Source organism: Pseudorasbora parva, chromosome 8 (assembly GCF_024679245.1).
Source record: "Pseudorasbora parva isolate DD20220531a chromosome 8, ASM2467924v1, whole genome shotgun sequence".
Lineage (NCBI taxonomy): Eukaryota > Metazoa > Chordata > Actinopteri > Cypriniformes > Gobionidae > Pseudorasbora > Pseudorasbora parva.
This window is the reverse complement of record NC_090179.1, coordinates 5359073-5386002: the sequence shown is the minus strand read 5'-3', so window position 1 is coordinate 5386002 and position 26930 is coordinate 5359073. Positions and strand designations below refer to the sequence as shown.

General features: G+C 45.8%; 1 protein-coding gene across 3 annotated transcripts in view; it reads right to left on the bottom strand.

The window, feature by feature from the left end:
• Positions 1 to 25532, bottom strand: part of LOC137084065 (apolipoprotein A-I-2-like) — a 46502-nt gene extending 20970 nt beyond the window's left edge. Inside the window, exons 1-4 of one of the 3 annotated variants that reach the window (XM_067450000.1) lie at positions 25430 to 25532; positions 24908 to 24954; positions 24550 to 24682; positions 21677 to 22775 (exon numbers count right to left, since the gene is read on the bottom strand). In XM_067450000.1, coding sequence (XP_067306101.1) covers positions 22202 to 22775; positions 24550 to 24682; positions 24908 to 24947 — 747 coding nt within the window. In that variant the 5' untranslated portion in view covers positions 24948 to 24954; positions 25430 to 25532 and the 3' untranslated portion in view covers positions 21677 to 22201. Of the gene's footprint in view, positions 1 to 8031; positions 8079 to 20864; positions 20968 to 21676; positions 22776 to 24549; positions 24683 to 24907; positions 24955 to 25429 lie in introns of those variants that run through there. The other 2 variants (XM_067449998.1, XM_067449999.1) reach the window with 2 other exon arrangements.
• Between the last annotated feature and the right edge of the window lie 1398 nt (positions 25533 to 26930).

Sequence of the window (26930 nt, the reverse complement as noted above, 5' to 3'; positions counted from 1 at the left end):
AGGGACTGTTCGCAGGCAGGCCCCGAGGCATGGCAAAAGTGACGCAGCGTCTCGTTCCCTGTTCTCAGGGAACTAAGGTTACAGTCGTAACCAGGGACGTTCCCTTTCGAAAGGGAACTCGAGCTGCGTCAGCTGACGCTATGGGGAACGATATACCCACGCCGCCATGCCGAGGGGAGTGCATGCCTACTGGCAGTGACAACTGTCAGGACAAGCAAATTCAACTGAAATGCCTGAACCACTCCCCCTCTGGTCACATTAGGCTGTCAGTGACAGCATTCCCTACGGTCATAGCCCGAGCTGTGGCCTTGGGGCACCTTCATGTACCCTACCCCGGCCGCCCAAAGGCCTGGAACCAACCTGTTCGACAGAAGGGGTTCCTTTAAGGGAATGTGGCTAGGGGACCCGAGGGCGCCCCAGCCAGTCACTATTCGGGAAGAACTTCACCGAATGCCACCAGGGAGGCTTGACCTGGCGTCACTATGCGGGACGCTTCCGTCTGCCAGCCCAGTCTGTTAACAACAGAGCCTCTGGAAACTCGCCTCTGGAGAGGCATCAAGCTGAGGGACTGCGAACTGGCAGTGTCCGCCTCAGGCCGGAACTCAGAGACGGGCTATCCTGGAGAACAGCGCTCAGCGTAGTGCTTTCCCACCCTTGCTAGCGAGGGGAGTCAGCTGCTCGATCCTAGGATCTACCGAGCACATACATTACAGGGGTGCTCAGGAGGCCTGAGAAGGCCTACAGGCTGATCTCACAGGGAGGCCCCGAGGGGCCTACGACCAACTGACCAGGCCCAGGCGGCCGTAAGCTCACAGACAACCCTCCTAAGAGGGGAGCTCTTAAGCCTGCCTGGTAGGTACCATGCTGTAGGCAACCTATGCAAGTCCCTGTCCTGTAAGGACCGCATAGCAGCAGTGTAAACTCGTCGTGCTAGAGTATGCGCCCGCCATCAGGTGCTGCCGGCTAGGACCGAAGCCTGATGGCAGGAACCACTAGCTGTCAGCTTGAGCCAGTTATGTGTCTCCGTCCAAGGAACTCATTTCCCCTGGGAGGCCCCGCAGGGCCTACTACTTGCCAGGCTACTCGTAGCCGGCACTGAGACCAGGGAACGACCTCAGGGAGGCCTGGTGAGACCTGCTACCTGATAGCAGATCATGCTAGCCGCCCTGGCTAGCAACCATGCTCACTGTCATAGGAACCGGGAACCGGGGCTCACCCTCCGGGAGGCCTAGCGAGGCCTAATCCCTGTCACCCAGTGGCCGAGGCCCTGGACCACCCCCTCAGGGGAAGCCAGATGAGGCCTGCTGCAACCCAGCAGGCCCTCCGGGAGGCCTGGTGAGGCCTGCTACCTGCCATCTAGTGACTGGAGCCCAGGAACTGTTATCCAGCGCTAGTTCCCTGGAGTACCCCCTCAGGGGAAGCCAGATGAGGCCTGCTGCATCCCAGCAGGCCCTCAGGGAGGCCCCGCGAGGCCTACTACCTATCATCCAGTGACTGAAGCCCAGGAACGACCCCTTGGGGGAAGCCAGACGAGGCTTACTGCTACCACAGCAGGCCCTCAGGGAGGCCTGGTGAGGCCTACTTCCTGCCGTCTAACACCTGAAGCACGGGAATACCCCCTCAAGGGAAGCCCGGCAAGGCCTGCTGCACCCCAGCAGGCCCTCAGGGAGGCCTAGGGAGGCCTACTAACTGGGCTTGTAGCCATGCCAGCGACGAATGCTCGCTGGCAGGTCGGATGAATGCTGGCCGCTCCAAGTCGGGCTGACAGTGGCTGTCTGCTTGGCTGACGAAGACATAGACATCCAGTTACCACCTGGGGAATCACCCCAGGGAGGCCATGATGGTCCTGCTTGTCGACGAGGTACTGCTGAAGCCGACATCGTCGGGGATATTCCTCCCAGGCGCACATTGGCCCGATGTCGCGACTCACCCGCAAGGAGGCCTGCTGAGGCCTCCTGCTCAGAGTCCACTGCCAGGACTGCCCAAGCTGGCTGCTCACAGCCAGCTGGTAGCCCATGCCCCTCCCGGGGCTGGCTTCATCCCGGAGGCTCACGGGGTCCTCCATGCGATGACGCAGTCCCATCCGGCAGTGCCTACAGACATAGCCTAAACACATTGCCAAAAGCAGTGTACTCAGCAGAAAGTACCTAGACCCTCAAAGCGAGGGGAGTACAACTTACGTCACCTGCGTCAGGGCGGCCGCTCTTCCTCCATGCAGCGGCCTACCGTTCACGCTAGGGCGTCAGCCATGGCAATGCTTCGGCTTCCAGGGGAGCAACCGACCGAACCATTACGAAGCACGCAGGTTGCGAGTGCAGCTCAACCCGAGCCCTAAAAGGTGGAGCAGAAGACACAGAGCAGAGGGCAAAAAATATTCACAAATATGCTACCCACCGGCCCAACATCCTCCAGGATGGGGCCAGGGGCCGCCAGAAGGTGGCAGCCACAACAAGCTCTGGAAAGCGGGGTTTTCGCAAAACTAGCCCACCTGCGTACAAGCGTGGGACACCAAACCCCGCCCCACGACCACTGGCTAAGTCGCTGTTCATTCTGCTTCACACCAACCTGCATTACTAAAAACCCCAAAACGCAGAGAAGGGGGCGGGCCTTGGCCGGACGACTCTAATGTAAGAGGAGGCTGACTAGGGATGCGAAAGAAAATGCCCTGCAATATTCAAACCGAGGGCCTCGGGCTATAATTACTTTCCTTCTTTGGAAAGAAATGCCCACCATCCCGCAAAAGCCTAGGCCAACCGATGCAGTGGCCCGGAGAGGGCCAGCCTACATAAGAGTATTATACGCGGCTCGGGGGAGCGAAAAAACCTCAATAATACTCCGTCTAAGCCCTGCGAGGCTAGACATAAATCTGTAGTTCGTGCGTAAGCCTAAACTCACCCTCCCGTCTATGAAATTCCACGAGGGGCAACGTTGACCGCTTTACCCTGGGGTGGCTAAGAGCTTCCTGTTTGACTAGGAGAGCACACTCGCCTAAAACAACAGCACATTCCTACAAGAATGAGCGGTTGCCTCAATACTGCTTCATCACACAGAGAGAAGGCAAAAAAACTGTTCGCACAGCTGTACATACAATGGCGGCTATTCTCTCCTAGCAAAGCTAGCTCTAGACACGCCACATAACGGCATCTAAAAAAAAAATCGTTCTAGCCACCGGACAGGGGAACTACAGGGCCCTATGGTGTCCTCCATCGATACCGTGATCCCCAAACCCTTGGCGGGGAGCATGAAGTCTCACACAACATAAATAATAAATGTTTCCCTCGCAAGGGGGACTTACCAGCTCGCCTCCTGCGCGACGATATCCACACATAAGTTTTACTCACAGTATGCATGTTTGGGAGCGCAACCGCCTGAGGGTGCGCTTCTCACAGCCCAGCCAGGCGGGGTCTAGAGTATCATCGTCATGGCCCCCCTCAGGGCCGGATGTAAGAAGCGCCTGGGGAGAAAATGAAGAAGAGCAGTAAATGAGATGTAATTCTTAACTCACCCACCTAAGGGAGGGATATTTCTTTCACGCCAACAGCGTTGTGATACTATTCCTCTTATATGGGAGTCCGCCTCTTTGCGCCCCGCCCTTAACCGCGGGGAGCATGAGAGGCGATGTTGGCACTCAGGCCCCGTCACTGGTCCGTATACCGTGACGCCTCCCGCCTGCCTGGGACCCGGATCTCAGCGGTGTGCGGGTCCTCGGACACCACCACCCGCGCTTCTGTGACACTGGCCCTCAGGCCCTGCTATCGCTGATATGGCGCACAGCTGCGCCGCGGGTCAGGGTATTTTCCCTGATTGAGATCCCTCAGCAGGTCTTCCCAGTATACTTGCAACACCGACACGGCGTAAAAGTAGCACCAGGCTGACCCGCTGCCGTGTATGCCCCGCCATCTAAACTTCTTGAAACATAGTTGAAAGAAGCTCAGATGGCAGGGTTGGAGCTAGAACACCCATCCTCCAAACATCAGCATTTAACACCGCTGATGCCCGTGAATACACTGAATATGGGTTCTTCCATACCCTCACGATCTCAGTCAGGAGATCAGGAAGGAATGGAAAAGCTCAACTGAGCCGACGGTTTTATGGCCGGGGAGAAATCGATCGTTCCGTTTAAACGAGCGATCTCTCCTTTAATGCGCCCACATGACGGCCGCAGCCTGCATGCAGCGCGCTCATAACAGCCATCGGCTCAGCATACACAGTCAGGATGGCTGAGAAATTAATTTCCCTTCTCACCAGCCATCCCTACGAGCATTCGTGATTAGTCTCGTCAGTCGCTAGATCGCCGGAGGGAAACATCCCCTCGCGGCGATCGGCGACCCCACCCGAGGGAATGTGACGCGCATCCGCGCTCAGCCTCAGCGTGAGCGGGGATCACATCACTAATCTCAGATGCAAAAACGCTCTTCCCTCAGGAAGAGCGCTAGACGAGAACGGAGCGATCTCGGATTGAAAACTTCGCTCACATTACACACAATCGAACAAATGACTCCACAAGAGCTTGACTGTGCATGCTCTTAATCCCAGGCAGAAAATAAATGAATCTGGATTACCTTTGATTTGAAGCATTCAGACAAAAACAGTCCCTGAAGACGAAGATGCTGGTGTCATGTTTGCAAGGCGCCCTTATATACTTCCTGGTTGCACCTTGATGACATCATAGGCTGTCGCCGGTCAATAGGATTGCTGTGGTTTGATAGTAGCTCAGACACCGGTCACGCTGGAGGCGTTCCCCATAGCGTCAGCTGACGCAGCTCGAGTTCCCTTTCGAAAGGGAACAACCTTTAACTCAATATAAAGAGAAACTCAGGAGAACCTAACAGAACAGACTGACCTCCTAACTGAGACAAAAGACAGGTATATAAGTCAAAAGATGAGCTCACTTAAACAAGACAGAGCAAACATAGAAGCAACATTTTATAAAGCAACAAGTTATTGGCAATATAACTAAACCAAAATAAATATAATAACCAACAACTCAAAATAATAATAATGCAAACCAATAAATGTTAAAGGCACAATATGTAATGTTTCAGCATTAAAAATATAAAAGATCACTATATCTATGTTATATATTTTTTAAAGTTGTGTGTTTACATTATCCCGACAGTTCCAATTAACTTCTAAATCCAGAGAAATTAATATTTTAATTCGAAGACACGGACCGTGTCTTTATTTCCGTTATGTCGCCCGTCTTTCACGTCATATCCACGTTTGCGTCTTGCTGGAACTCGGCGGAACCCCCAAACTCAAAGAGGAACACTGACAGTATAAGGGGAACACCCGTATAAAAAAGTCTGTACGATAATGGATCATGACTACTCTTTGCCTGTACGTTTTGCCAGCTCAACAAAGCGCAAACGTACAGGTGAAAAAAAAATGACCCGAGAAGATTTTGGGACAGTAGAAGAAGCAAGAGACGTGTAAACCTTGGAGAAGCCTTTGAAAGATGGCGAAATCTTCGTGACAAGCTCGGACTGCAGAGAGATATGCTGATCTCGCTTTCGTTTTAATAAACAGGTAATTTAAGTAACCATTCAGCTAACATAATAATCATATAATCATAACATGCTGTATGTTTGCATATTGCATAGCGATCTTGACCACATTGAGACGCGTTTAGCTGAATACGTATACATTTTGTATTGCATCGGCTTTTCAAACAGGCGGATTCTGTGTTTTTGGAGACTGAAACTGAGACTTTTTAAAACTGATTCAAAAGTATATTTATATCCGTATATTTGGTGACACGCTGATGACATGTGTAAAACGCAGATGGACTAGCTATTATTGGTTTTATATGTAGCTGGAGAAGGTAACGTTAGCTTCATAAGGTAATATGCCACTATCTTGGTCAATTAATATAAGGTGACCTTCACTTTTATCATATGTTAATACTAGCTACATATAATATCGATTTAATAATGATCTACTTATTCATATATCTCTGAGTTCCAAAATAAATGTTTATTAGAATGATTGATGAACGTGGGGAGCGACACAGCGCGTGTTCCAATGAACAACGTATTGCTGGTGCTGGTTCTCTCAATTACTATGTTTTATGTTGGTAATGATAAACTAAATTGAAATGTATTTCCTTATTGAACAGTTGATATACAGAATGTTCGACAATCGCGGATGCCATGTCAACATATCTATAATTTGAGTAACTCAAATTATGATGCACGGTTAATATGTCAACATAGCCTACCAACTTATAGGTGTGTTGACATAGCGACCGCCCGCACAACATTCTGTCTCACACATTAGCTAACGTTACTGATAAGTTTGTTAAGTAACGGTAGCTTGCTGCTATTTCATTAGATTGGCATTACATAACGTGAAAAGCCGTAACTAAACTTAACAATAATAGAGATGTAATATAACAATTACCTTGTCAGTGAACATGTTTTCTGCTGGAGATGCCAGATTCGCTGGTTGACAGTGGCAATAATGACAACAACTCCCATGAGCCCACGCACTTTCCCGACGTCATCAAAGTACGTCTGTTGTTATTATTTTGAATGAGTGACCCCTAGTGGCCAAAAGTTGCATACTGCACGTTTAAGCCAGTCAGGAAGGGGGATGAATGGAAAACCGTGTTTAAAACCCATAGGGGGCATTTTGAATACATGGTTATGCCTTTCCAACTCCCCAGCGGTTTTCCAGGCACTCGTCAATGACGTGTTGAGAGACATGGTTGACGAGTTCATATATGTGTACCTTGATGACATATAGATGTTTTTCTTTGTCTCTCCAGGAACACGTTCAACATGTCAGACGAGTGCTTTAGAGGCTGTTACAGAATGAGTTTTTTGTCAAGGCGGAGAAACGGTCTGTTTCCCTCCTAGGTTACATTGTCTCTTTTGAGAGAATTTGCATGGACCCTGACAGAGTTAAAGCTGTGATAGATTGGCCAAGTCCAGATTCCCGTAAGGCCATACAGCGGTTTCTGGGTTTTGCCAGCTTCTATCGCCGTTTCATTCATAACTTCAGCCAACTAGCCGCACCTCTGACTGCCTTGACCTCCCCCAGAACGATGTTCAGGTGGTTGAATTCAGCTGAGGCTGTATTCTCCAACCTTAAAAGTTGCTTTGTTTCGGCTCCCATCTTAGTCGAACCTGATCCCACACGTCAGTTCGTGATGGAGGTCAACGTGTCAGAGGTGGGGGTAGGTGCAGATCTCTCCCGTTGCGCTTCCTCAGACGACGAGATGCACCCTTGAGCGTTCGTTTATCATCCGCCGAACGTAACTATGACATTGGTAACAGAGAGTTGTTGGCCATCAAGTTAGAAAATAGTTAAAAAAAATAATGCTATAGATCTAATTATAAGGCTATAATATACACTTTTCATGATTATTTAACCTTGAGCTGTAATGGTAAAAATGTGGTTTTCAAGACAGTTCCACATGTAACACTGAGCTATTTCATATGCAAATATGTCAGCCAGTCACAGCAGTGGGCGTTTACTCTTAAGTCTCACAGCAGCCAATCACAGCAGTAGGTGTTGAAACTGAAGTTTCACAGCAGACACACCCCTTCAAACACAGCTTTCAAATCAGAGACTAAAATCAGGGTAGAAAAATGCCTTTTATTTCTACATTTTGACAATTCTTGATTTAAATCATACTAACATTATAAGTGAACCCAAGTTAACGTTATAAAACAATACAGTTCATGATCCCTTTAAGATGTTTTTCAGAAAAAGTTTTTTTCATTGATGATCATTTATTTCCCTACTGGCATAAACTAATAAAAAACTCTTAAAGAAAGAACAAAATATATATATATATATATATATATATATATATATATATATATATATATATATATATATATATATATATATATATATATATATATATATATATATATTATACACACAAATTATTTTAGTAATAAAATGTTTCTTGGGATAGATTTTAAACTGAAAAACAAACAAACAAAAAACCCCCACAAAATTATTGTTTTTTTTTTGTTGTTGTTGTTTTATGTTGAGAGAAGAAATGGGTTTATATACCTGCCAGCAAAACAGTGAAGGTGAGGGCTACAAACCTCATAATGGACCTGGGACAAAAACAAAGGTAACACTTTAGTTAAATGGTGCGTCATTAAAAAATAACTATACAGGAAGTAACGCAGGACTAATTCAGCTCAGCTGCTACTATTAACTCATTTGGAAAGAAAATGAACTAAACAGTAAGTAATATCGAATTTAGGAGATAGTTCTTTATTAAGCAATCAATAATTACTTTATGAGATTAGCCTTATTAATAATTACTAGTAACTAACTGACAAAATATAAACCACATTATTGTGTGTATGGGATTTAATTAATCATCTTTTTTATTTTGAATAAAGTCATAAAAGGCATCACTAATTACTAAAGTGTTACCCTAGTCACTCTTCAAGGACTACTAGTGATCTCGAACATTATTTTAAAGTAAAAAAACAAACATATTTTGTCACTTTAAAATAACAATCCAGATCACTAATATAGTTCCTGCAGCATGACTAGGTAACACTTGAGTAACACTTGACTAAGTTAAAGGGATAGTTCACCCAAAAATTAAAATGTGATGTTTATCTGCTTCCCACCAGGGCATTCAAGATGTAGGTGTGTTTGTTTCTTCAGTAGAACACAAATGAAGATTTTAAACTCCAACCGTTGCCATATAATAATATATATATAGATGCCTCATTAGTGCCTGCGTGGATGGCGCGGATCAGTCGAATGAGGCATCTATGTACACGTACACATCTATGAACGTGCCAGTTTTCTCAGAGAAACCAATTGTTTCGTGTTTTAAGACATCAATGTATCCTCACAAGCCACAGGGTTTAATATGGATTCGTATGTATGTGTTTTTGTCTCTCATAATGGCTCTCATAGAAAAAACTCCATTGACATGCATTAATGGCAATGGTTGGAGTTTAAAATCTTCATTTGTGTTCTACTGAAGAAACAAACACACCTACATCTTGAATCCGTAAGCAGATTAACATCACATTTTCATTTTTGGGTGAACTATCCTTTTAAGAGTCAAAAACACAATTGCTCACACTTCAGACACGTTAATGTTGTGATTATTATAATTTGTCTTAGTTACCTAGTTCTGAGTGATGCCTCCTTCAGTAATTATTGGTTACCTAATAAGGAACTAAATCCTAAATTTGAAATTACTTACTGATTAAACTTTCTGTTAAACTTGTATGGGATCAGATTCCCGCCTTTTGTATTGCAGTCACACATTAAAAAAATAATAAGCATGAATCAAAATTTAAAAAATTAAAAACACATGTGAAATATAATGCACAAAACGTCCCCGGTTACATATGTAACCTTAGTTCCCTGAGAACAGGGAACGAGACGCTGCGTCAGCTGACGCTACAGGGAACGCCTTCAGCGTGACAGGTGTCTGAAATCACTATCAAATCACAATCCTACTGACCGTCGGCAGCTGGTGATGTCATCACCGTGCGACCAGGAAGTATAAAAGGGCACCGTGCCAACATGACAATATCCGCTTCGTCTGAAGGGACTGTGGGCAGGCACACCTTGAAGCATGGCCATGTGACGCAGCGTCTCGTTCCCTGTTCTCAGGGAACTAAGGTTACATACGTAACCGGGGACGTTCCCTTTCGAAAGGGAACTCGCGCTGCGTCAGCTGACGCTACGGGGAACGATATGCCCACGCCGCCATGCTGAGGGGAGTGCACGCCCCTTACTGGCAGTGAGAACTGCCTGGACGAGTGTTCGCAGGAAGTCTGAACCACTCCCCCTCTAGCCACACAGGCTGCCAGTTACATCATTCCCTACGGTCATAGCCCAAGCTACATGCCTAAGAGAGAACCTAAACAAGTTTTAACTGAGGTTTCCTACTCTCGGCTTGCTCGAGGGCCTGGGACCTACTACTTCGAAGGAAGGAGTCCCTTAAGGGAATGTGGCTAGGGGACCCGAGGGCGCCCCAGCCCATCACTTTATTCGGGAAAACCTTCACCGAACGCCACCAGGGAGGCCTCACCTGGCATCACTTCTGTGGGACACCCCAGCTTGGCCAACCCTGTCTGTCAAAACAGAGCCTCCGGACATTGCTCTTATTCATGAGCATCCAGACTGAGGGACTGCAAAATGGCAATGTCCTCCTCAGACCGGAACTCGGAGATGGGAATCCTGGAGAGCAGTACTCAGCTTAGTGCTTCTTACCTTTGCTATTGAGGGGAGTCTCTTCTGCTCGATCCTAGGATCTACAGAACACATTTATTACAGGGGTGCTCAGGAGGCCTAAAAAAGGCCTATGGACTGATCTACCCGGGAGGCCCCGAAGGGGGCCTGCCCATCTGATCAGACTCAAGCGGCCGTAAGCTCGCAGACGACCCTCAATCGACCCTCAAATGGAGCTCTTAAGCCAGCTTGGTAGGTAACCCATGCTGTAGGCTAGCCAGTCCCTGTCCTAAAGGGACTGCGCAGCAGAAACGGAGTCTCATTGTGCTAGGGCATGAGCCCGCCCTTGAGTTATACCGGCCCAGGCCGGGACCCACCGGCGGGAAGCCGCTAGCTGTCAGCCCAAAGCCAGTTATACGTTCCCGCTCCAGGGAACCGTTTCCCCTCCAGGGAGGCCATGAGGAGCCTCCACCCGGCACCGTTAGTGTTAGCTGTTAGCTTTTAGCTGTTAAGAGCCGCAGGAAGGTGGCTTTACTGGTTCCTCAGGGGGCTCATGAGGCTATAACGCCAGAAGCCACCCATGCTAATGGCTAGCTTGTCACCGAGACCTTTGGTCCGGGAATCCTTTCCCAAAAAGGTCCAAAAAGGCCTGACAGCATAATACACTGGCCTAGCAAGCGTCCCAGCTCGGGGGCTCACCCTCAGGCGGCCTAGAGCGGCCTACTTCCTGCCATCCAACGTGCAAACTGTCGGGAGCTGTTGTGTTCCCGGGGCTCGCCTCCAGGGAGGCCTGTTTGATGCCTACGTACAGTCCGGTCTTTTTAGGGCGGCCTGGAGAGGCCTATTGCCGAATGGCAGTTCCCTATTAGATTGGTGACAGACGGTGCTTATCCGATGGCAAATCCCACCGAAAACCCCGCAGGGCCGGGAAACGACCATAGGACGGCCTGAAGCGGCCCAGATCCTGTCAACCAATGGTCGGAACCCTAGGTCACCCCCTCAGGGGACGCCATGTGTGGCGTGCTGAAACTCAGCGAGCCCTTAAAGTCGGGCTGACAGTGGCTGTCTGCTGGCTGATGAGGACTGGGTATCCAGTCACTACCTGGGGACTCATCCCCCGGGAGGCCTTAGGGGCCTACTTATGACGAGGTTTCTGCTGCAGCCGACTCACCCGCAGGGAGGCCTACTGAGGCCTGCCACCTGACCCAGAGTTAACTGCCCGGACTGCCTCGGCTGGCCTCTCCCGCCAGCCAGCCTTCTATAGTCGGTCCGCCTCAGCGGCCCATAGCAGCCTTCTGCGACGGCGCAGTCTCTCAGGCAGCACCTACCAGCGTGGACCTAAAACACAATGCCCACAGCAGTGCACTCAGCATAAAACGCCTTGAACCCTCTAAAATCGAGGGGAGTACAACTTACGCCACCTGCCTCCAGGGCGGCTGTCTGGTCGTCCAGCGGTCCGCCGTCCGCGCAAGGGCGTCAGCCGTGACAGTGTTTCGACTCCAGGGGAGCATCCTACCAACCGATGCCTTCACATGGTTGCGAAGTACAGCTCGACCCGAGCCTAAAAAGGTGAAGCAGAAGACATAGAGCAAAAGTGAAAGATATTGAACACACATAACCGGCCATTTCCTGAACCAAGCTGGGGGGCCGCCCAGAAGTGGCGGCCTCACTAGCTCTGGGGGGCGGGGCTAGCAAAACCAGTCTGACTGCGCACCAGCGAAGAGACGCCTACCCCGTCCCCACGACCACTGGCTGAGTCGCGATTCATTCTGCTATACACCTTTTTGCATTAATAACAACCCCCAAATGCAGAAGGGGGGTGGGCATTGGCCGGAGGCCGGGTAGGGATACCAAACTCCTGCGGGAATACCGACAGGAGCCCGGGGCAACCAAGCCACCGTCATCCCATCAACAGCCTAGGCCAACTTGATGCTCTAGCATCGGTCTGATAATCCCACAAACAACGGCCCTAAAAAGGACTGGGACAGACCTTACTGCAGTTCATGCGCTAGCCTAACCTCACAAATTCATCTAGGTATTTCACTAGCAGAGGTGCCAACGCTACCCAGAGGTGGCTACAGCTAAAAAAGTTCGCCAGGAGAACATACGTCAGTTTATATCACCGCTACATGCCCGCGGCATGTGCGGTGGCCTCAACTGCTCATATTACACATATCCAGAAGAGAAACAGCCTTATAAACTACTGTTGCTACACTAGCATACAGCCTACATAAACACACTGTGTTTATACAAACATCGTTCTAGCCACCTTTACCGGGGAACTACAGGCCCACTTCTCCAACTGTTACACTTTTCTTCATCTTTTGTAGACAAAATATCCCTCAGGGAAGCATAGAGTCCAAACATACGGCATTAAAAGAAGAATGTTTGCCCTAAAAGGGGACTCACCCGCTGTGAAAGAAACACAACAGAAAAACAAAGGAGGGGACACATTTACATCACTTCCGCGCCCTCGGGGGCGGAGACTCACCACCTCGCTTCCGGCGCTGGAAGCGGCTCTTCTCCCCGATGTCCCTCCTCCTGTTGCGGGTGTCCCACCTCTTCTGCGTCCTACTTCTCCACGGAGGGGGCGCCCGAGAGGCCACGCTGCTGCGTTGGCCCAATCGACGATCCTCGTATCTCGAAGGGCAAGGGACACCCTCCTGCCTGGGCGCCGCCCCGGACCTCAGCGGAATACACGTTCTATATGCCACTGAGCGCGCCCTCGCCTCTCTGAACCTTCCCACCACCGCCTCGACGGAGGTGCCAAAAAGCTCAGAGGGCGAGACCGGGGCATCGAGGAGAAAAGCCTTTTCTTTCCCCCCGATGTCCGCCAGGTTCAGCCACAGATGCCTCTCCGTGGCGACCATAGCCGCCATCGACCGTTCGATGGCGACTGCTGTGTGTTTGGCCGCCCGGAGAGAGAGATCTGTGGTGCGGCGCAACTCATCCATCGCATCAGGGTGTAGGCCCTCCCCCTGATCGAGGTCCCTCAGCAGATCAGCTTGATAGGCCTGTAACACCGCCATTGTGTGCAAGGCCGCCGCCGCCTGACCCGCCGACGTGTATGCCCTGCCGCTCAGACGCGAAGTCGTCTTTAATGGTTTCGACGGCAGGGCTGGAGCTCTTAGTGTCGATGGCCGCCCGGACGTGAGATAGTTCGCGAACATCTCGTCGATGGGCGGCATCGACACATACCCTGCCTCGGCCAATCCCTCAACATCAGAGAAGTTAAAACGCTGATGCCGATGGATTCGCGCCGAGTAGGGTTTCTTCCATGCCCCCACGACCTGCTCGTGAAGGTCGGGGAGGAATGGAAGGCTCCCGGGAGCTGGGCAGCTATGGTCGGGGAGAAACCGATCGCCCAATCTGTCAGGGCGTGCGGCCTCTTCCCTGGCTCTCTGCCACGGCAGCTGAAGTCTCAGCACCGCGCGTCCCATCACATCTAACAGCTCCCCATACACAGGGCAGGATGGCTGGGAGGATTCAGCCTCAGCTTCATTTTCCTCCTCATCCACAGCCATCCTCTGGTCGACCGGAAGAGCATGGGCTGACGACGAGGAGGAGTCTCCATCCGACTCCTCCTCCTTCAGCCTGCTCTCGTGACCTGGCTGATCGTCCGCGAGAACTGTACTCTCCAGACGATGAGCCAGGTCCATCTGGGAGCCCCAGGACAGACGGCGCCGCTCCGCCTCAGCGTGAGCGGGACCGCTCCCAGATGCTGGCTCTTCTTCCCTCGAGAAGAAGGCCAGGCGAGAGCGGAGCGTCCTTAACGGGAAACGCTCGCAGTTTGCGCAGGAAGCCCCCTTGAGAACCTCCCGCGTGTGCTCTTCCCCCAGGCAGAGTACTCAAAGGGTGTGTGTGTCCTCAGGCGTGAGAAACCTGGGACACGGATCAGCGCACTTCCTGTACGCTCCCTTCACTTTACGTGTGCACTTCATTTTAGACTTTCCAGCGAACCAGACAAAACAGTCCCTGAAGACGAAAGGATGTTGTCATGTTGGCAAGGTGCCCTTTTATACTTCCTGGTCGCACAGTGATGACATCACCAGCTGCCGACGGTCAGTAGGATTGTGATTTGATAGCGATTTCAGACACCTGTCACGCTGAAGGCGTTCCCCGTAGCGTCAGCTGACGCAGCGTCTCGTTCCCTTTTGAAAGGAAACTGAAAAATCTATGCAAAGTTAATCAGAATCACAAACAACGCGGTCACAGAAATAAAAATAATAAGCTTAAAATAAGCTTTAAACAAGTTTAAAATTATATTGCTCAAAACTGAATCACAAATTCAAAATTATCTGAATTGCACACAAAATCATGTTTTCTGCTCTTACTTAAATTTTTTGTATGCAAGGCAAGGCAAGGCAAGTTTATTTATATAGCATATTTCATACACAATGGCAATTCAAAGTGCTTAACATAGAAAGGAATTAAAATAGGGATAAAAATGCATAAGAAAAAGAACACAATGTAAAGAGAATTAAAAATAATAAAATAACAATAACCAAAGAAAAGAACAAAGGTAAACTAAAAAAAAAAAAAAAAAAATGATGCATAGATAAGGTGTGATCAGTCGGACGTACAGTGCTCATTGCTCATTCAGTAAATGCACATCTAAACAGATGTGTTTTGAGTCTGGATTTGAATGTGGCTACTGTTGGAGCACATCTGATCTGTTCAGGAAGCTGGTTCCACCTGCGGCTGGCATAATAGCTAAAGGCAGACTCTCCTTGCTTTGAGTCAACTCTTGGTATTTCTCGCTGTTTTGATCCTGCTGATCTGAGTGATCTGTTGGGTTTGTATTTAATCAGCATATCTGCGATGTATTTAGGTCCTAGGTCATTGAGTGATTTACAAACAAGTAATAGTACTTTAAAATCGATTCTAAATGTAACTGGAAGCCAGTGTAAAGACCTGAGGACTGGTGTGATATGGTCATATTTTCTGGTTCTACTCACAATCCTGGCAGCAGCGTTCTGGATGAGTTGCAGCTGTCTAATGGTCTTTTTGGAAAGGCCGGTGAGAAGGCCATTACAATAGTCCACCCTACTGGTGATGAAAGCATTAACAAGTTTCTCTAAGTCTTGCCTGGAGACAAAACATCTAATTCTTGCAATATTTTTCAGATGATAGTAAGCTGATTTAGATAGTAAGCTGCTTTGACATGACTACTGAAACTCAGGTCTGACTCCAAAATCACTCCAAGATTCCTGACTTGATTTTTTGTTATCAGGCCTTTAGCCTCAAGATATGCGTTCACCTTGAGAATTTCATCTTTGTTTCCAAATGTAGTGATTTCAGTTTTGTCTTTGTTTAACTGAAGATAGTTTTGGCACATCCAGTTGTTAACTTCATCAATGCATTTGCACAGGGAGTCAATGGAGCTGTAGTCATTAGGTGATAGTGCTAAGTAGAGCTGGGTGTCGTCAGCATAGCTGTGGTAAGCAATATTGTTACTTTTCATTATTTGGCTCAGTGGCAGCATATTCAGGTTAAACAGGAGTGGTGCAAGAATTGACCCTTGTGGGACGCCACATGTCATGGATGTCCACTCAGACTTATGGACACCTATACTCACATAATAACATCTCTCTTCTAAGAATGATCTGAACCATTTGAGGACCATCCCAGAAAGCCCAACAACTACCGCCCTGTAGCACTGACATCAGTCATCATGAAGTGCTTTGAACGGCTAGTCAAATCCCACATCTGCTCCTCTCTGCCTGACACCTTGGACCCATTACAATTTGCTTACCGTTCTAACAGATCCATGGATGACGCCATTGCAATGGCCATACACCCTGCACTAGAACACTTGGAGGGAAGAGATACCTATGTGCGGATGCTGTTTGTTGATTACAGCTCTGCATTTAACACCATCATCCCTACCAAACTTATAGCCAAACTGAAAAATCTGGGTCTCAACAGTCACTTATGTAACTGGGTCCTGGACATCCTGACCGGAAGACCGGACATCCTGTATGCTAAGCATAGCTCCAACATCATCATCAAATTTGCTGATGATACAAATATTCTAGGACTCATCACTAATGGCGATGAGACATCCTACAGAGATGAGGTTAATGCACTCACTACATGGTGTGCTGATAACAATCTCTCTCTAAACATTAGCAAGACTAAGGAGATAATTGTGGATTAAAGGAAGTCACAGCGAGAGGGTCATGTTCCCCTTCATATCAATGGAGAGATAGTAGAGACAGTTAAGAGCTACAAGTTCCTTGGCATTCACATCTCTGAGGATCTTTCCTGGAGCCTACACTCAGAGACCATAGTGAGAACAGCCCGTCAGCGTCTCTACTTCCTGCGGAGACTGAAGAGGTTTGGCATCTCCTCTAACATCATGTCAAACTTCTACCGCTGCACTATAGAGAGCATTCTGACCAGCTGCATCACTGTATGGCACGGCAACTGCTCTTCTTTGGACCGCAAAGCTCTTCAGCGAGTGGTGAGAACAGCAGAGCTCATCGTTGGACATGAACTCCCAGGCATACAGGAAAACTATCAAACTCGCTGCTTGAGAAAGGCTTGCAGCATCATCAAGGACCGCACTCACCCTGCTCATCACCTGTTTGCCACACTGCCATCTGGCAGATGTTTCCGATCCATCCGTTCACGGACAACCAGACTTAACAACAGCTTCTATCTTCAAGCCATCAGACTACTTAACAATCAGCTGTCATCCATCTAAAAACCGGAATACATGCTGCTCTTATGTCTACTTTCATTGTACTACAATGACTTTGGACAGTGCTCTACTCAGGAATACATCTGAATGTATGCTCCTCTTACGTGAAAGTGAAACTAAAAGAGCTTGTTGGTTCGGTGGGCGTTTTCCCCAAACAATAAAGAGCTTATTGGTTCGCTGGGCATTGAGATATATACATTGAGAGCTCACACAGCTTGCACTGAACGGACATTGTGCAGCTGCGGTCATCTCCCTAAGTGCTTCAGCACGCGAAAAGAGCAGTTTCCATTTACAAAAGAGCAACACAGTTTGACCCTGCGTCTTTTTCAAGATGTCATTCAAACCGTGTGTTTCTGGGTGCGGTCGGGCACGTTCGTTGTCTCACGTGTCTGGGCATTCAGCACGCTGAGGCTGCCTTCGTGGATGAGTCATGTTCCCACTGCGGGAATATGACCATCGCAGTGCTACGGTCCAGACTCCAGTACCTCAAGAGAGGTGGGGCACCATTGCGCATCCCGATCTAGCGGTCCTCCAGCTGCAAAGCAGAGGGCTGCTACTTTGGCTGATGACCATGGTGGGGACCTGAGAGTGATGGTCAGGGCAAACCCAACGGGTCAGATGGCCCCTCGGGCGCGCTGACCTCCCGCGTGGAGCGCCAGTCATCACTTTTGGGGCTACGGCGGACGATGAGATGTTGGTCGCTGCATCGGGGGATGAGCTAATGGGCTTTGAGGATAAAGCTGCATTGCCCCCTTCGGGTGTGACAGCATTGCCCGAGTCTGACCCGGAGCTTACCCTCGATGGTGGTACGGCTAAGGGCTACGAGGGGATCCCTCCAGTCGAAGCAGTCGGTTGCGATGCACCTGTGTGCGAAGACCAAACGCAAATCAAACTTACTCTCCTCGCGACAGCCCCTCCTTGGCCCATTCCCCTGAGGAAGGACCTTCTTTCTCAGGGACAGGGCACTCTATGGCACCCACGTCCAGACCTCTGGAATCTTCATGTCTGGTCCCTGGATGGGACACAGAGATTCCAGATGGACTACCACAAGCAGTCGTAGATACCATCTCTTCAGCTAGAGCCCCTTCTACGAGGCGCATCTATGCTCTGAAGTGGAACCTGTTCATTAAGTGGTGCTCACAGGAAATGCGTCACGTTAGTCTTACGTGCCCAAGGTTCCTACCACTCCCCAACCGGAGCCCCATGTCTTTCCCTGGACAGAGCCCGCTCTGTCGTCTCTGAGCGTGTTCTTTCCCCCATACTATTAGGTTGGAACCACCCCAGAGACTGCCATATGTTGCACTACCCCGTCAAGTTAGTCCTTATGTGTATTCCACCACCATGCCCTCCATGTGCCGTGGCTCCGCAGCGTTCCATCTCCCAAAACAGCGACGTTTTCCCAGCGTTATCCAATAGTCATACTGAGTGGGTCTTGCAGAAACAGCAGTGACTGTCCTCCCTGCTTGGAGCCCTGACGTCCGTACCATACTAGACGGTACAGTGCGCTCAAGCAGGACGCTGGAAGGGCCAGCTTCCTGGCGTTTTCAAAAGGAATCCCAATTCGTCAGTCAAAGTCCGACGTACGTCTCGGTTACGTATGTAACCCTCGTTCCCCAAAGGAGGTCCCGTCGCCAAGCGCTGTGCTTCCGCTAGTAGTCCAAGTCACTAGTCGGCTGATCGAAAAAGCGCTGATCTAGCGTGGATCGCATGTCAAATTGCATTGGCTGTAGGATTGGTCTCTAAAGTCAGATCCCAATTCGTTGGTCAAAATCCAACATACGTCTCCGTTCCCTCCTTCCGGGAACGAGGGTTACATACGTAACCGAGACGTTTTGTGCATTATATTTTCACGTGTTTTTTAAAATTTGATTCACGCTTATTTTTTTATGCGTGACTGCAATACAAAAGGCGGGAATCTGATCCCATAAACTTGTTTCTATATTAGTTAATATTAGTAGCTGAAGTATAAATGTAGGAATATGAATTAGTCCTGCATTACTTTACCTTTTAGTAACAGATATATTTAAAGGGGGGGGTGAAATGCTGTTTCATGCATACTGATCTTTTTACACTGTTAAAGACATGGAATCCCATACTAAACATGGACAAAGTTTCAAAAGTTAAGGTGGACGTTTGATGGGAGTATTTCTTTGTCAAAAATACTACTTCCGGTTAGTCATAAGTTTCGGCAAGTTTTTTGCGATCATGCGTCCCCTTTGACGTTAATGGGGGCGGAATTTCCTTGTATGGGCCGTACGGACAATTCTACCGGAAGAGCGTGAGAGAGAGAGAGGGAGAGAGCGAAAGTAACAGGCTACGCCCATCAAAGCGCTGGCTCGTAGGCTGCTGCACAGGTGATGTGCACAATTACAATGTCACCAAAAAAGTGCGTTTTTGGTTGCCAGACCAAGACAGTCCTGCAACAGATTCCCCAAAAACCCCGCGTTAAGGCAACAGTGGATGCAATTTGCTTTTCCGGATCAGCAACTGAGTTGCGCGAATGTTTATATCTGTTCGCTGCATTTCGGTGCCGACTGTTTCATAAACAAGGCCCAGCTCGACGCCGGATTTTCCCGATCGCCTAATGCTGAAGGATGGAGCAGTCCCAACGATAAAGGTCCCAACGTTAGAACCGCAGGCTGTGAGTAAGACTGATTCAAATGTCTGTGTTTTTGCCTATGCTCATCAAGTAGCCCAAACATGATCACGTATAGTTAATTGATCAATGGAGCATGCGATGTGTAGTGCGTGTACATTTGTTTAGCTGGCCACTATATGTGTAACTTTATGTTTGTGTATTGTAAAAGCACTCCAAACAACAATACACAAAGAGTGGGGAAATATGTTGAACTAAATAAGCACGCTTCTTCATTCAAATGTGCTACTATTCCATGTCTTTCTATGTAAACACTAACTTAGCCTGCCGTGCAAAACCAGTCCGCTTACTAACGTCTACACAAACCACGCGTAAACACACACACACACGTGCACAACTGCACTTCCCACATGTACACCTTCAAAGACAAAAATACGACGATATAATTCAAGTATAAATATGTAAATAACACAAGCCGCTAAGCATATTATATAGTTAGTGTATAACTTGTACCACATAGAGACGTCCTGCTCTAGTCGTTTTTGCTGCTGCTCCTGTTCAACTGCAGCCTCTGGGTCTGATTCCGGATCATAGATGTATGGCTGTATCTGATTAAAAGCCATATTTTTATTTTGAATAAAGTTTTTTCCCGCTGTTAGGGATGACACAGCTTTACGACGCACTCGACTCAACACAATAGCAGCAGCGCGCAAACGTCATTATTTAGCTCCGCTCACACGATACGCCCCCACCCGCTCGGCTTTTCTCGGAAAGACTCGGAACAGCGCATCTTTCTTATATAATTATAAAAAAATAAAGACTTTTCGGAGATATGCAGGATGCAATGCTACTCTATAGGTACTCAAGATTGACATGACACTGACTGAAACTGAGTGTTTCACCCCCCCTTTAAGTAGCTCACAATGGATGAATAGGTTTGAGATTTTTAACCAAAGAGAGAGTGGACATTATTCAGCATAATTCATTCTAATGTTCATAACCACTTCAGTTCTGCGACCCACATTTGGGTCCAAATTTGCATACATCATAATTATTCGAATTTGCTGCAGAGCTGTTAGTACTGTGATTGTTCTAGATTGACAAGACAACCTACTCAGACCACTCAGGTTTACATTGCAATATACGTGAGCCTATCAGACTACCATCATTTATCATTATTCGTCATTAGTCTTCAAATCAAAACAATTACTTTTGGTATTGTTAACCATATAAATCAATACATAACATGTTCTGTCAATTATCTATATATAAAAAAATACAATTCAGTCACATTTGTTGTTCTGCAAACAGTCCATACAGTCCAGATGTTTCCTGACAAAAGCCTATCCTGAGTTACTCTATAGAGTCTGAGGTCGGGCTGCTTACCTGTTGATGTAGTTGGTCTGGGACGAGACTGAAGAAGCAGGGCCAGAGATATGTGTTTTATAAAGCTCAGTGGAAGGGAGGGGGCAGGTATCTGGAGCTGAACCTCAACCCCTCGCCCCCTCACCACAGGGTTCAATGGTTAAAAAAACATTTACGAGGGAGGCCCTCTTCCCTTCTCAATATTAAATGACCATTTTGTATTTCTTTTCATGCAGTCAATTTAGACTTTGTCCCATGAGGCACATTTTTTTCAGTTTGGTCTTAACATCTGTTCCTTTACATAAGGGACTTCTTATTTTCTCTCTCTTTTTTCCAAAAAAAAGAGATTTGTTTTTTAGTATTAATACAAAAACACATTTCGTTGTCAACATATGCCACTGTTTGCTGTCATTACACATTTGACAAATAAAGGTTTGACTTTGAGACTTTTAACAATTCTGAGCACTTTATCTAAGCTCTATATATATATATATATATATATATATATATATATATATATAAAATCGTGCCTGTTTCACCTTACCAGACAGAAGTAATAGCGAATGGGAACACTATGAGATTCATCTGATATGAGTTAAATAAAACAAAACACATAAATACTGTTATCGGTTTGTGTCTTAAGACATCAATGTGTCATCACAAGCAGCAGGGTTTTTGTGCATGTTGTCTAAGTATGTTTTTTTTTTACTCTCATAGAGTTGTTATCTATTCACATGCATTATGACTGGCAGACTGCAATGGTTTGTGTTCTACTGAAGAAACAAACACACCTACATTTTTGATGCACTCGGGGTAAGCAGATAAACATCACATTTTCATTTTTGGATGAACTATCCCTTTAATACAAAAACACATTTTGTCGCCACTGTTTGCTGTTATTGCATATTTGACAAATAAAGGTTTGACTTTGAGACTTTAACCATTCTGAGTACTTTTCTTTTACACAATTATTTTACGTCATTCTGAACATTTTCTTTCTTCAGGTTACACTTTTTCAAAATTGTAGCTTGGACTTCCTCTAGAAAAGACATCTGTGTACTCTGCAGGATGATGTTGTGATTAACAGGATATTGGCATTTTATACATGATTTAATCATATTATTCCTGGAACAGGGCACAAGAATGTAAATAATGATATTTAGTGTAGTGTACTTGACCTTTGACCCCATACTATTCAACCACAACACATGGTTGAAAGGATTGTCATACATATGTTTTTACAAGATAACATTTTTTTTTTTGTTATTACTCTAAATCTAAATGTTAGAAGCCATCCAGATGATGGGTCGAGGTGTACTTGATAGCAGGAAGTGAAGGTGGTGTTAAAAATGGTCGGTTTATTCGATTCTAAAAAAATCTAGGAAAGCCTCAAAAATAGCCTTGAAACGATAGTTCAAACGCTCGTTCAAGTCATTCAACATTTTCCACAGTCTTCCAGATCGTGCCCTCTGACGAAACTCCAGGACTAGCCCCTCCATCCTATCCTTATATTCCATGTAGCGCTTCAGGTTGATCTTCACTTCCTGCGTCAACTTTTCATGTAGAGGCTTCACGATGGGCATCAGTTTGGACTTGGTCTCTTCCCAGATGATTCCAATTTTTTCCTTCACGCTCTTGACCATTGGATCCAGGTTGGATCTAAGTTCTTCATTGTGCCTATGCTGCATGACTAAGTACTCCTCGTGGAAAAGTTTTAGCTCATCTCTGTACTCCTCAAAGTGTTTCTCCAGAACCTGCCTGAGCTCCTCACGCTTGGGCTCGAGGTCCTTGCGGAGGTCCTCGATGTCCTTGGTCCATTTCTTCAGCATGGGAGCGTTGTTTTCCAGCACAACATTAACAAGTAGAGTGATGAGTTCAAAGCGGGCCTGAAAGTAGCCATGGAGGCTGTCCACAGACTGGCCCAGGAATTCCCTAAACAGAATGGGGGTTTAGGTTGGTTTTTAATGGAAACATTTATATGACGTTCTTTAAAATGTAAGGTAGCCTCAATTCTGTTCGGACATATTAATGGCATTAATTATGACACAATCTCAGAAAAAAAGTACATTTGAGAAACAATTTTGTTCCTTGGAACAAAACATATAACTACCTTTAAAAGGTACATTATTGGTCCTTAGGGCACAATTATATTATTATTTTCCTCTACTTAGAGTAGGAGTAGGCAAGTTCATGCCTAGTGAGCCGCTGTCCTGCAGAGTTTAGCTCCAACCCTCAAAGACATCTATAGAAGCTCTTATTGAGAATTAACAGTTTTAGATGTTGATGTTTTATTAAAAATGTTTGGTCACCATTATGGTGATCAGTATTTCCTTTAGTTGGGTAGTTTGACTCTTGACTTATTATGTGAGATTGTAGTTTTATGTTACAGATTTAACAAAACACATTTGTTCAAATAAAAAGAAGCCATAAACAAAAATTGTCATAAAGATAAATGTTTGCCTAAACTCATCACTGACTAATATTATTTATAAATAATTGTCTTGCCAGATGAGATGTTCTGAAATTTGATGTTTAAACCTATTCTAAGGGGAAATTGAGATGCATACAGATATCAAGAATCAGCATATAAATCTCAACAATGGTAACATACTTAATGCTGCAATGCATGCTGGGAGCCATGGATTTTATACTGTGGTGGCTTAGATTGATTGGATCTAAACTCTGCAAGACATCAACTCTCTAGGACGTATAGAGGAAATTCATTTATTTTTAGTAGACTTAGACTATGCATCAAAAAAAAAAAAAAAAGTCAAATAAAAGAAGGGCCAACAAAGGAAGATTATAGAAAAAATGGTGCTTGTATATAATTGTGGAAAAACTATGAGGTGACTCAAGAAAGATCAATATAATGATGCCTATTGGAAGAGAAAGAAAAACAAGTGGCAGTCGGCCGCCATTACGAAGAAGGATAGATAAGTTTATGAATGGAGCAACTGTGGCAGTTGAGTGTGGGGAGTAATGCACCTGCAATGAAATCATGAGTTAGAACTGTATAAAAATGTGAGCTAAGAATGAGATGGTCAGATGTTCAACTGGCGTTTCACTTTGTTGTTCATACAATACATTTTACCTTCCTTAGACCTGGAACTTCGACTCAGTGAGACTTTCTTTGACATATTGAAGACAATTGAGACTTAGAATTTGCCATGACAGACAAAAATGTACTCTTAAGGCAAGGCTATTCAAATCTTGCCCAGGAGGCACATTTTGTTATTAAATGTGCTCAAAGGCTGCAACATACTCCGCAAGAACAGAGAAAAAAGTTTTAGGTCATTTTGTTCTCCAGCCTTGGTCGCAGCTTGTTCTCGTCACATCGCCTGAGCAGATTTTTTTTCTTGTGGGTGTCTAAGAAGTATTGTGTGATTGGTCATACATTTAAAGTTCAAGATCATTAGAAAATCCAAGGTGAGTGTGCTTGATCAGTGTTGGATCAAGCACACCCACTCTCTGCAGCGCATTGGCCCTCCAGGGCAAGATCTGAATATCCCTGTCTTAAGGGTACCACCCCAGTGACGGCTACTTGTACCTTAAAAGGTACACTTTTGTAGAAAATTACATATTACAGAAAATAAATGGGTTGTTTTAATTTGACTTTAACATTAAAACCATGCTAACACTGGTAAATAAATTCATTGTTGTTATAGAAGAATTTATCTAGAATTAAAAAGATTTTGTGGTTTCTTACTTGTAATCTTCAAACTCTGTATTATCGAAGTGAGTGAGGACCTTGTGTGTGAAATGTTTCAGCTGATCTGCAAAAACATTTACTTGATTCAGCTGTGATGGAGCTTCATATTGCAGGAAATGGGCCTGGCAACCTGGACAAAGGAAATGTCACTTTATAAGCTTGAGTTTGAAACAAAGGAATAGTATTTGAAAAGCAAAATTGTGCGAGATTTTAAGGTTTTAAAATGGTTTATTTCTTAACCCACTGGCATAAACTAGTAAAATCCTTTTTTTATGTCCTTTTTTAAACTAATTTTCTTAACAAAATTCCTGATTAAGGAAAACAATTTTTTGAAAGAAGCAATTGGTTTATATACCTGCCAGCAAAACAGTGAGGGCAAGGGCTACGAACCTCATCGTGGATCTGGGTCAAAAACAAACAAACAAACATCAGATATTGGTAATATAGTTAAAGCAGCTCACAATGACGGTCTCATAGGTCTGAGATTTTTAACTTAAGAAAGAGTAGACACGATTTAGCATAATTCATTCTAATGTTATTAAACCTTTTAGTACTGTGATTGTTCTAGATTAATAATACAACTTTTGCAGAATATGCAATCTACTCAGACCACTCAGGTTTACATTACAATATATGTCAGCCTATCAGACTACCATCATTTATCATTATTTGTCATTAGTCTTCAAACCAAAACAATTACTTTTGGTACTTTTAACCACAAAAATCAATACAAAACATGTATTGTCAGTGATCTATAAATAAAAAAAATACAATTCAGTCACATTTGTTGTTCTGCAAACAGTCCAAACGGTCCAGATGTTTCTTTACAAAAGCCTATCCTGAGTTACTCTATAGAGTCTGAGGTCGGGCTGCTTACCTGTTGATGTAGCTGGTCTGGGACGAGACTGAAGAAGCAGGGCCAGAGATATGTGTTTTATAAAGCTCAGTGGGAGGGAGGGGGCAGGTATCTGGAGCTGAACCTCAACCCCTCGCCCCCTCACCACAGGGTTCAATAGGAGGACTGCTTAAACGCACGCATGCATACATGATCAGCTTCAGACTCTGCATTTATAAACAGTGGTGGGCATACCTAATGGTTTTCCGGAGATATTATGTCGTTTTAACAAAATCTTTTATCGTAAATAGCTAAAAGATATAACAAGATCTTATGTCTAGGGCTTGACATTAACACCCGCCAACCCACCAAATGCGGGTAGATTTAAGCTGTGGCGGGTATGGCAGCCACTCCCACTAGCCACTTTGGCGGGTTGAATATAATTTCAACCTACAGCCAAATGAAATGCGAAGACCGTCGTATCACAAAATTAAAATTGTCTTACAATTCTTTATCGATCAGCTTGCAGTAAGTGAAGGCGGGATAGGCGGGATAGGCGGAATCGCGCTGAATGACAACAAAAGCGTGCAGAAGCTCTGTCACACGCACAATCAGTTGTACTTGTCAGTGTTGGGCAGTAGCATCGCTAAATTTCTGAAGATCAAGCTCAAATTGGAAACCAACTGCCAAGTCGCGGATATACTTCACTTTCATCCGCGCGGTGACAAAAGAGAAATCGTCTTCAAGTTTTAAAAGAATCTATTGTGTCTCTTGAATAAACACCTCTTATTAAAAGAATCTGGGTCCAGCCTGGCCACCTCTTGATATGAGTGAATGAAACTTTTCCATGGAGAACACACACACACAAACACAAACACACACACACACACACACACACACACACACACACACACACACACACACACACACACACACACACAGGCACGTTTTGTTTTTTGCCATGTTGGTACTATTTGGAGCAGGTCTTAATTCTTTTGCTACTGTAGCTTACTTTGAGCTGATCTGAGTTGAGTTGTAAATTAACTTGGTTTCCTGCTAAAGTGCCCAAGTCTAAATTGAGCATAAATGCAAACACATATCATACACATAGGCTACAGATGAGCATACACACACTCTTGACACCTGGTTTTGTTAATATTATGGATCACATGTTTTTGTTACCAAATCGATTTAGACAATTTTTGAATAGCCGAACTGAAAAAGTATGCATGTCTATCTGTTTTTTTTGTCTATCGAATTTTATTGATCACAGAGATAGCGTTGATTGGAATGAAGTTGGTTCAATGTAAAATTAAATAAATAATAACTAGCTTAGATATAAAAAACTACTTTTGCCAAGTTGCTGTAGCTTAGCTTGCTACATTTCCTATAGGGGGGTTAGCTTCAGTGTAGTGACGCTTAATTTAACGTAGAGTAGGCTATCTCACTCTGCATGTGAAAGTTTGAAAGGGATTTCTTCAAAATCATGTAAAATGACTCAAAATCAAGTAATTTAGGCATGCCAAAGTCAACTTTAATCATA